The sequence below is a fragment of the Pristiophorus japonicus genome, chromosome 7, assembly GCF_044704955.1.
Source record: "Pristiophorus japonicus isolate sPriJap1 chromosome 7, sPriJap1.hap1, whole genome shotgun sequence".
Taxonomy (NCBI): domain Eukaryota; kingdom Metazoa; phylum Chordata; class Chondrichthyes; family Pristiophoridae; genus Pristiophorus; species Pristiophorus japonicus.
This window is the reverse complement of record NC_091983.1, coordinates 178,017,739-178,029,739: the sequence shown is the minus strand read 5'-3', so window position 1 is coordinate 178,029,739 and position 12,001 is coordinate 178,017,739. Positions and strand designations below refer to the sequence as shown.

The 12,001-nt window shown below is 43.9% G+C and overlaps 1 protein-coding gene across 1 annotated transcript in view; it reads right to left on the bottom strand.

The window, feature by feature from the left end:
• The window catches only part of LOC139266654 (hormonally up-regulated neu tumor-associated kinase homolog A), a 64,241-nt gene that overhangs the window by 25,385 nt on the left and 26,855 nt on the right, over positions 1–12,001 (bottom strand). Inside the window, exons 6-7 of the mRNA XM_070884240.1 lie at positions 5,977–6,104; positions 3,487–3,622 (exon numbers count right to left, since the gene is read on the bottom strand). Of these exons, the coding sequence (XP_070740341.1) occupies positions 3,487–3,622; positions 5,977–6,104 (264 nt within the window). The remainder of the gene's footprint in view (positions 1–3,486; positions 3,623–5,976; positions 6,105–12,001) is intronic.

Here is a 12,001-nt window from a genome sequence, read left to right as displayed (position 1 = left end):
TCAATAGCAAGAACATCCTTCCTCAGATTAGGAGACAAAAACTGAACACAATATTCTAGGTATGGCCTCACCAAGGCCCTGTACAATTGCAGTAAGACCCCCCTCCTCATATACTCAAATCCTCTAGCTATGAAGGCCAACATGCCATTTGCCTTCTTCACCACCTGCTGTACCTGCATGCCAATCTTCAATGACTGATGTACCATGACATCCAGGTCTCGTTGCACCTCCCCTTTTCTTAATTTATCACCATTCAGATAATATTCTGTCTTCTTTTTTTTACCACCAAAGTGGATAACCTCACATTTATCCACATTATACTGCATCTGCCATGCATTTGCCACTCACCTAACCTGTCCAAGTCACCCTGCAGTCTCTTAGCATCCTTCTCACAGCTCACACGGCCACCCAGCTTAGTATCATCTACAAACTTGGAGATATTACACTCAATTCCTTCATCTAAATCATTGATGTATATTGTAAATAGCTGGGGTCCCAGCAGTGAACCCTGCGGCACCCCACTGGTCACTGCCTGCCATTCTGAAAAGGAACCGTTTATTCCGACTCTCTGCTTCCTGTCTGCCAACCAGTTTTCTATCCACATCAATACATTACCCCCAATACCATGTGCTTTAATTTTGCACACTAATCTCTTGTGTGCGACCTTGTCAAAAGCCTTTTGAAAGTCCAAATATACCACATCCACTAGTTCTCCCTGGAGTCCACTCTACTAGTTACATCCTCAAAAAATTCTATAAGATTTGCCAAGCATGATTTCCCTTTCATAAATCCATGCTAACTTGGACCGATACTGTCAGTGCTTTCCAAATGCGCTGCTATTTCATCTTTAATAATTGATTCCAACATTTTCTCCACCACCGATGTCAGGCTAACCGGTCTATAATTCCCTGTTTTCTCTCTCCCTCCTTTTTTAAAAAGTGATGTTACATTAGCTACCCTCCAGTCTATAGGAACTGATCCAGATTCAATAGAATGTTGGAAGATAATGACCAATGTAACCACTATTTCTAGGGCCACTTCCTTAATACTCTGGGATGCAGCCTATCAGGCCCTGGGGATCTATTGGCCTTCAATCCCATCAATTTCCCGAACACAATTTCCTGACTAATAAGGATTACCTTAATTGTTTTTGGTTGTGGGCTATTTACCCTTCAAGAATAAAGCAGAGTGAAGGTCCTCTGGAGGAGAAGTTGGACCTAATTTTGCAGGTTTTTGAGTATAAAGTGGGTGTGATATCGATTGACAATCACGCTGTTTGATATGCTCTGGAAGTACATTGACCACCATTTTGGTTTGGGCGGCCTTAGTTGTTCCGAACACCTGTCTGAAACATTTATGTAAGAATCCATCGCCTGTTTCAGAGTTCTTCTATAAAACTGGTATACACCAATGTCTGATTTGCTTATTTTTAAGCCGACCCAACAAATCATGAGCAGTCGGGAAGCAGGCTGCAGAAGTGCTATTTAAAGGGATCTACACTTCCATTAAGGTAAGTCTCTGGTTAGTAATTTTAGGCTGCTATGATGGTTGAGGCATTGGCAAGGGAGCAGGTCTGTTGTCATCCCAAGAAAAGATAGTATGTGTCACTTCCACTTGCGTGGGGATGTGCCTCGGCGTTTGCATTGATCCGTGGTCGAGCAGATCGCAGGCAATGAAGCCCCTATCGATGATTTCACCCAAACTTGTTTCAATGGTGGAGCCTGAACCTGAATGGCAGCAGCCGGAGCTTCATAAGAATTGCCAAAGCAGTCACCATACATTCTATAACTGAGGGCCCCAGTGTGCACAAAGCTGACAATACGCTCCATGGTTGAATGCCTTTTTGCCTTGCACGATGACCCCACACAAGTTGGAAATGAACTCTTGCACTCTGTCCAACATGGTGCGAAAGCTCCGAGCAATTGCTGGTGCACATCTATCAGTCTTCTCTTAAAAGCTGAGACCTGAAAGTCCTCATCTGTGCCCTCCATAGCAAAGCTAGGATGCGTGTTCACTCTCCAGAGAGCTCTGTCCTGTGCCATCCATTCCCCCTTCCCTTGCTCCTGGTTCATCTGTGCTCCGTGCATCAGTCAGTGCAGGTCGCTCACTTCCTACAGTTTGCAGTCTATCAATTTCCGAGCTGGTGCTTGCAAGGGTTAGAGAGAGTAGCATTGCATCTTCTGGAGGGCAGATCTCCACCTCCTCTGGTGCAGCTTGTCCCAGGACTTGTGAGGGAACTGGGAAGAGGGGAGATAGATAGGAGTTAGCATTTAGTGGCAATGAAGAGCAGTAACAGATGAGTGGCATCTCTATGCCCCGCCAGGCTGTCATGTAAATTGTGTAAGGGAGGAAGTTTAGTATAGGAGAAAAGCTGAGGATGATGACTGAACACCCTATGGGATACTTCAGTCTTGCCAGCTGCCAAGCTTTCTGTCCTCCCTCTGTCAATTACATTAATGCCACCTCCTCCATTGGCATCAGACTTACATTCCTGGAGGTACAGTGAAGTGTGCTGCTTTGATTGGAGGAGCGAGATGGGAAGTAGGGTGGAGGGAAGGCTTGTTAATGTTGAGGTTACTATCTAGTGATGCAGGGCTGTGCAGATTATAAGAACGCTGCGAATGGGAGTCTTACCTTAGCAATTCTGGTCAAGTCATTGAGTTTCTTCTGACATTACTGCCAAGTCTTTTATGTAATGCTTCTGGCATTCATGTGTTCGGCAACCTCTGCCACTGTTGCCGGGCATGCCACTCTGTGTCCGTCACTGAGGAAGAGGGCCTTCTTCCTTCTGGTTACCTCCTCCACCATGACCTCTATTGGACCATTGGAGAAATAGGGGACTCTGACAGCAGTCATTTTAAAGACAGCAACAGTACTGAAGGCAGCATTAACCAATTGCAGCAGCTCTGCCGAATTTCATGCCATTCCAATGGGTGAGCTGCCAATTATAAGTGTGAGTAGTGCTGCCAACTCACCTTCCTATGGAAATGAGGCACGCATCCTAAAATGGTATGTATCTCACAGCTTCGGGTGGCACAGTGCATGCCTTGTCCCCTTTGCACCCATATTGGGAGGACGTTGAAGATTCCCCCACCCCCAGTATCTTTAAGCAGGTTGAGAAACACCTCATGTTTGGATAAGTTAAACGGTTATACAATTAATCTTATTTATTATGCTGCATTTCTTCAATACAGAAACTGGTACAAATGAAATAACACATAGAACTTGCATTAAGGTGTATGAAAAGGCTTGCGAGGAGGTTGGGAAGCTCAGTTAGTCAGTTGGTTCAGTTAACTAGCATATGATGTCCCACTATATCTCAATGCACATGCCATGCTTAGTGTAATGATAGGTGGCCATTGGGAACAAAATCCATTTTACAGCAAAATGACCTTTTCCCCAAATTAATTTTAACACATACTGAAACATTTCTTTCACAAGAATGATTGCGGTGTTTGATGTGACAGTTCACTTTTAATAAAGTACCTGTTCTTGTAAACAACTGAATGCAGTGGTCTTCGAATAAACCCTTCGTTTAACCATTTCTCTTCCATTGCTTCTCTCACAGTGGGGCGTTTAGTTGGGTCAGGCTCGAGCAAGGAAAGCATGAAATGTACAGCTCCTGAGAGAAAAGCACAGCTGTGTGAGCTACATTCACAGGGTCATCGACAAGCCATGTAGGTGGAGACTATACATCACATATGTTTGGGTAAAGTACGAGGGGTTTAGTCAGCTCTCAGCTAAGTCACTAATAGAGTTGTCTCCACCAAAATATGGTCAGAATTCCACTTGTTTGTATCTGCTATCAGACTGCATCAAAAGTCCAGGACCACGTTGGAAATTATTTGTAGTTTTATTGGTAAAATCACCCTGCCGAAAGCATTAGCTCAAAAAGAAGGCAAAAGCCATGCAGCTCACCTGTTACTCCTTAGAGCATAACTGAAACTGTTTGGAACCAGTCAAGTAGCATTCTGACGTCTGACTCAGAAGACTGTGGGTTCAAGCCTCATTATGGAGTTGAGCACGTAATCTAGGCTGACATTTCAGTGCTACATAGTTGGAGGTGCCCTCCTTCAGACATGATGTTAGATTGCCTACCTGTTCATTTTAAAGTGTATCGATAGTGAGCAGGAGAGTGGGATTAGACTAGGTGGCTCATTGTGGAGAAAACATTTTGGATGCACTTTATAATAATAATAATAACTTTTATTTATATAGTATCTTTAACGTAGTAAAACATCCCAAGGTGCTTCACAACAGTGTTACAAGACAAAACAGATAAATTTGACACCGAGCCACAGAAAAAATTAAGGCAGTTGATCAAAAGCTTGTTTAAAGAGGTTGGTTTTAACGAGTGTCTTAAAGGAAGAAAGAGAGGTAGAGAGGTGTAGAGGTTTAGGGAGGGAGTTCCAGAGCTTAAGGCCCAGGCAGCTGAAGGCAAGTCCACCGATGGTTGTGCAATTATAATGAGGGATGCTCAAGAGGCCAGAAATTGAGGAGCACAGACATCTTGTGGGATTGTGAGGCTGAAAAAGTTTATACCGATAGGGAGGGGCAAGTCCATGGAGTGATTTGTAAACAAGGATGAGAATTTTGAAATCGAAGCGTCGTTTAACTGGGAGCCAATGTAGGTAAGAAAGCACAGGTGTGACGGGTGATCTTGACTTGGTGCAGGTTAATACACGGGCTGCTGAGTTTTGGATGACTTCACGTTTACGTAGTGTGGAATGTGGGAGGCCAGCCAGGAGTGAGTTGGAGTAGTCAAGTCTAGAGATAACAAAGGCATGGATGAGGATTTCAGCAGCAGAAGAGCTGAGGCAGGAGCGGAGGTGAGCAATGTTACAGAGGTGGTAAAAGGCGGTTTTAGTTATGCCACGGATACAAGGAAATGGTCAGAGATGGTTTTATCTTTAATTGATACAGTTGGAATAGCAAGGCCATGAGAGATTGCAAGGTCAAGGGGGTGGCTGTGAATATGGGTTGAGGAATTTACATGGAGGGAGAGATTAAGGGAGGACAGGAGGGTAGTGAACTCAGAGGAGAGAGAACAAGATGAGTTGAGATGGAGCTTGAAATCACCGAGGATGAGAAGTCGCTCGGTGCAAAGGCTGAGGGAGGAAAGCAGTGAGAATATATCCATAATAAAGTTTTTACCATGTTTGGGTGGGCGGTGGAGAACGAGAATTTTGAATGAGAGGTTAGAGGGTTGGAATAAGGTGAGATGTTCAAAAGATAAGAAAGTGCCGGAGGAGTAAGGGGACAGACCAAGGTATGATTTAGTATGAGAGCTATACCCCCACCACGGCGGTCTGGGTGGGGTATGTTGTAGAAGGTATAGCCGGGAGGGGAGGCTTCGATTAAAGGAAGTGTGTCCTTATCCCTCAGCCAAGTTTCCATTAGTGCCATGCTGTCAATGCACTCATCCATGATAAGGTCATGGATGGCAAGAGCCTTGTTTGAAAGTGAACGGACATTTTGTAAGGAGATTTTGAGAACATCCGTGATGGCTGATCTATATCAGAATATACACGGTCATTGGTTGGAGGAATGAGTTGCATGGTTTAATAATAGTAATTACTAAATAATCATGGTACATTTTCTGCTCTTTCTTTATAGCAGGCCATGACAGGATGGCCAAGAACTCTGCACTACTCAGTCTCAGCTTAAACAGATAGAACAAACAAATTGCAGAGCACTCAGCACCCATGATCAATCAGTGAGATAGGGCGACATAAAGAAAATTATCACAGCAAAATATTTCACTGTGAAAGTTTCTTATTAACAAAGTGTCCTACTAGCCATCAGAGATAATGCTCAATAAGCACCAGCATGATGCTGGAGGGAGATGGCATAAAAAAACAAAAAATGAAACTCACACTCACACTGGAAACCATAATCCGCCATTTCCGCACCTTTGCTATAACATCCAAGTGTCATGTGTCATTATTTCTGTTAGGTATTCAACATGTCTGATACCTGAGGAGATTTCTGATGGGATGGAACTAATTTCTCCGCTTATCATCTTCTGATGCAGCTGCTTGATGTTAAATGGTTCCACGGTAAACGGTAATGTACCGGTGAGCATCGCGAACATACTGACCCCACTGTGAAGACAGGACCACGTGGACTGTAAGAAGCATTGTCCATTCAACAACCACAGACATAGCTGTGATATTTGTGTTACTTCCAACATAAAGAATGGTCAACAAAATATTCTTTATCAAAAATATTCTTTATCAAACACCACCAAAGAAATAATCGATGCAAGTTGCCAGAAAGGGATAAAGCAGCAGACTTCACTGACAATATTTACAGTTCAAATGGTGCCCGAGGAGATCAGGCAGGAGAAATTCATTCTACGATGAAATAAATGCTAAAGTCAGAAATCTGAAACAAAAACAAAAAATGTCATCAGGTCAGGCAGCACCTGTGAAGCAAACAATCGTCAACATTTCAGGTGTGGCCCTTCATCAGAACTGGAAGATTTTACAACCGAACAGCTTTAAGAAGGAACAGAAAAAGGGGAAAGGGGAACACTACAAACACACACACACATATATATAAATATAGAAGGGTCTGTAATGTGCTTAAGTGGAAAACAGGATGGTTAAGTGATAGAAGCGATGCTAGCATGAGACAATAGCAGGTATAATGAGAGAAATAAAAACTAGTGTGTGAATAGCTAAAGGAGTGGGAGATAGGCAGGTAGAAAGAGAAGATTGAAAAACCAACAAACTGACCAGGCTCCAGGAAACTGGTAGAAGAAAAAAAACAGGTTGAAACGAAGGAGCATGGTGTTCCAATTGTCCCACCCCAAGCACCAACCCACTCGCACAGCACAGTCCCCCTTCCCCCCACCGTGCCCCGCCCCCATCATCAGCTCATATGAGCACCATCAGTATGAAGCTTTCTTTAAATTAGACATCTGATTGATGTTATTTTCACATCGTCACACTCTTTCCTCAGAGAAAAGTGTGAAGTAATGGAAAGATTTACAGGCTGATTAAGCATTAGACAGGCCGCGATGTGAACGCTCCTTACATAGCTGTGACCATCTTTGTATAGACACCAATAGGGTGGTTAGTCCTATATGTCAGAAAGGTATTATGGGATCCCACGCGCCATAGGTGGACAGGTGGGGCGGGGCCACACACACGTACCAGACATGAGTATCTCACCAGATGTCAACTCAGAATTCAGAGCCAGAGCTCTGGTTTCTGTTCACCAGCACTGTCTGGCGTGGGGTTTTAACCTTGCATCTTCTGACTCAGAGACAGGAATGTGACCCCAAAGCCAAAAGCTCACGCATTGGATATCTGTTGTAATGCTTGTCCAAACTGGCGAAATACACATTTGGGAAGGGGGCAGGGGGGGAAAGATAAGGAGAGAACATGCAAAATAACAGGAACTTGACACCTTTGTCCATCTATATTTGTCTACCACAGAGTTCATTACAAAGTAGATATGCAATGTAATTACCCTCAGAAGATTTGACAAAAATATTTTATCCAACCCATAATCAAAGTCAGCCTCTTCAATTAAAGCTACACTGGAAAGTATTCTCTAGTTTTCATCACCTGTATTATATTTCAAAGACTATCTGATGGTGATTCAATTCACAGAACAGCTTCAGAAGCAGTTTCATTACCCTATTAATTTACAAGTAGAGAAGCAATCGAATGTTTCTCTCAGAGTATGCCGTCATACCACCCTTGAAATGGACAGCAAGTTCGGGATTTCAATCTGTCAAGTTCTGACTTTACAGATCAGCCGTACCAACAGGGAAATCTTAATTGCTGGTGCAAATAGGCACAGGGCCTGTTTCCACAGTGTAAGTAGATATCTCCTGACAAAATGATGTCATTTTAAAAGCCAAATGAGGCCAGAAATGGAAGTGTTTTAGGATTTTGTCCATGAGAAGTATTTATTGTCGACAAAATGTTTGGAGTTAGCGGTTACTACATTGAGGGTTTTATTTATTGTTTTGCATTTATGTGGAGCATAAGCTTAAAGAAATCCATGCAGGAAATGGAGGAAGGTTAAAAACAAACCCTCATTATTAGAGCCTTTCGGGATTTAATTTGCATAAACATCTATCTATGTTATAAAAAATGAGAGACCTGTTGTTTGCTGATTGGAGCAGCTGGCCACGTGATCCCAGGTATGCTTCTACACACGGTACATCCCTGGGATCCGTGGGCCACTACGCTGCCCTCCATGACACAGCATCTGCCCGCAAGTTTTCGAAGGAGGGTCCCCATCAGCTGAGTGTGCATTCCGTTTGCCAGAATCGGTAATTATGCCACAAAATCCAAGTCTTTGTTTTTTTTTCATGTAATTTGCCAAAAGTTATGTCCTTTTATTCCTTTGGTTTACAGCTGGCATCAATTACTTTAAAAAGTATGCGGCCGGATTTCTGAGAAGTTTGCGACTGAGTTGTCACTGCGATTTGACCCTCCACGGCAAAACGCCGGTCGCAAAGCCCGGACAGGATCCTCAGGCACCTGTTTGCGGCGGCGCTTCCAAGTACCGCCGGGGAGAGCTGCGTCGACATGCAATGACGCGGATTGCGTTTGCGTCAGACTTTCGGCTCTCTCCCGACCCGTACGCCGTGCCCAGAATAGCGACAAGTCAAACCTGTCAGTGCAGCCCTGCCAGCAGCGGTAAGTATGAAAACCCGCAAAAAAAAAGTAAGTTAAAGATTTTATTTTTTACTTTTTTTTCAGCGATTCGATAGGTAAGGGACTTGGTAATATTTTTGGAATTTTTTTCCCCCCTCCCAAGGCCTCCCTCGCAGCGCTCCCGGCCCCAGTCTAAATTTGGCGAAACTCGCGTTTTTGCACCGTGAATCCTTGTGCAACGCCTCCCTTACCGATGCGCCCCTGGTGCAGACATAAAGGCCGGAAGTTCGGACTAAAAATAGCAGCGCTGCAAAAATGACAAGTTTCACATATCGCTAACGTTTTCGCCGATAAACCCCGAGCCGAAAATCCGGCCCGTAAGCCCTTAATGCTCCAGAGGATCTTTTCAATCTCTACAATACTGTAGTACACTACAAGTCTATACATACTCACATGGACTGACAAAGCAGCTTATCATGTAAAATTTTAAGCTCCTCATTAATCAAAATTGACTTTCTGTTGGAGCTAAGGGAAAAGCATCTTATAGCAGAAGCGTTAGTATAGTGAACTTTGTTAATCTCTGAGAATACATAGACTGAGGTTTGTCACTTGAAGTTCAGCTAACATATAGGTATTGAATAATGTATACATATATACTAGTACGTATTGATTTACTAATACATGCATTCAACTTTTCCCACAGATGAGGAAACATTGTGAAACTGTAAACAGATACTAGGTGACATTAATGATTTACTAGATTTAGGGAAATATTGATCACTGTAGCCTTTACCAATCCATCACTGTGATAGAAACATAGAAACATAGAAAATAGGTGCAGGAGTAGGCCATTCGGCCCTTCTAGCCTGCACCGCCATTCAATGAGTTCATGGCTGAACATTCAACTTCAGTACCCCATTCCTGCTTTCTCGCCATACCCCTTGATCCCCCTAGCAGTAAGGACCTCATCTAAATCCTCAACAATAGGATGCAGTTTTGACATTTTTATTAAAGGATTAGTGTCATCATATTGGGGAATTTTTGAATGTACTCTGTTCTTCAATTAGGGACAGCACATGCAGAACTCTCCAGAACTCACTATTTGAAGGCTTTGACTAGTTTGTCCTATGTTGGACAGCAAAGGGTAACATTTATGAGGTTGCACTCTCAGTGTGAAGCCTTGCTGAAAATGAGGCCAAGTCACAGAAATGAGCTTGGATGTCAGTATACCTGATTTGTGTCCCTCGTGATTTTTCAGGTTATTAATTTTAATGAAAAATGTGAAAGCCGTGAAATGAACATAGCGATTTCCACGCCCTCTTCTGTGCTCTGCCCTTCTGTTGGTCTAGTGCCCCACTGGGAGTGCAAACCCATCAATTGTATCTGTACATCTGCTTCAGACAGTTAAATGCTGTTATTTTAGTTTGAGGTTGAGCAGCGATGTGTCAGCACACTCTATGCCCTGCAGCACTGTGAGTTTGTAACAGCAATCCTCAACTCACCCAATCGGCATAACCTTCACAACAGAATTGTCAGAGGCATGGGAGTAGGTCATCTGCTATCTCAGTGAGATCCAGAAAGGGGAAGGAAAAATATATTTTAACAAAGTGTCTTCATATTAAATGGGAAATGCCACTGCTAAAATCCTTTTACGAAGGAGGAATTCCATATGAATGTGTTTAGCATTTGTACACCAGTATCCCAGCGTGTTATTGTAAGGCCCAAGATTATTTTAAGCTGAGGCTCTCTTTGCAAAATAATAAAGAGTTATTGTTAACTGTTCTTGCGCTTGTATCTCGGAGAATGATTTGATCGTCATAAGGATTGAATTTATGCGTGGGTTTTTCTCATCTGCAGTAACTTTGGTGGAAGAGCCGCTGAAAAACATTTTCTATGGATTTCATGGTTCTTGCACCAAAGTTACGACAGATGAGCAGGAGAACCACTGGGGAAGTTCAATCGCATAATCTTCCTTCAAACAGAAATTAAAAATAATAAGGGAGAAATTTCCCAGCACCCCGATTTGGGGCGGTAACCAACTCGGGGCAGGACTTCCTGCACCTAGCGCGGAGGTCCCGCCCTGGCTGCGGAATTGCGGTTACCGCCCCTCAGAGGAAGTGGAGCACAATCTTGCACGCTCCACTTACTCTTGGGGCGGGTTCCGGCCGACAATGGGGCATGATCGGCAGTGCTACAAGGATGATTCACGTAGCGCTGACGTGTTTCAATGCTCCTCCGCTTCGGTTAAAGGAGAGGGCCGCTGTGCACTCTGCTGTACCTCTGATGGCCTCCACTGAGCCATCAGGGTGGTGTGGTGCCGAGGCCACTGCCCGGCGCCCAAAACAATGACAGTCTGGACCACCTCAAAGGTAGTAAACTCAGGATTGCTACCAGTGCCACGTGATAGTCAGAGTAGGAATCGCAGGATAGCTCAGATGAATACGTGGCTTGAGGAGTGGTGCAGCAGGGAGGAATTCAAATTCCTGGGACATTGGAACCAGTTCTGGGGGAGGTGGGACCAGTACAATCCGGACGGTCTGCACCTGGGCAGAATCGGAACCAATGTCCTAGGGGGAGTGTTTGCTAGTGCTGTTGGGGAGGAGTTAAACTAATATGGCAGGGATGGGAACCTATGCAGGGAGACAGAGGGAAGTAAAATGGGGGCAGAAGCAAAAGATAGAAAGCAAAAGATAGAAGGAAGAAACGTAAAAGTGGAGGGCAGAGAAACCCAAGGCAAAAAACAAAAAGGGCCACATTACAGCAAAATTCTAAAGGGACAAAGTGTGTTAAAAAGACATGCCTGAAGGCTCTTTGCCTCAATGCGAGGAGTATTCATAATAAGCGGAACGAATTAACTGCGCAGGCAGCTATTAATGAATATGAAATAATTGGAATTATGGAGACATGGCTCCAGAATGACCAAGGTTGGGAACTCAATATCCAGGGGTATTCAACATTCAGGAAGGATAGAAACATAGAAACATAGAAAATAGGTGCAGGAGTAGGCCATTCAGCCCTTCGAGCCTGCACCGCCATTCAATAAGTTCATGGCTGATCATTCCCTCAGTACCCCTTTCCTGCTTTTTCTCCAAACCCCTTGATCCCCTTAGCCGAAAGGGCCATACCTAACTCCCTCTTGAATATATCCAATGAACTGGCATCAACAACTCTCTGCGGCAGGGAATTCCACGGGTTAACAAATCTCTGAGTGAAGAAGTTTCTCCTCATCTCAGTCATAAATGGCCTACCCCTTATCCTAAGACTATGTCCCCTGGTTCTGGATTTGCCCAACATCGGGAACATTCTTCCTGCATCTAACCTGTCCAGTCCCGTCAGATTTTATATGTTTCTATGAGATCCCCTCTCATCCTTCTAAACTC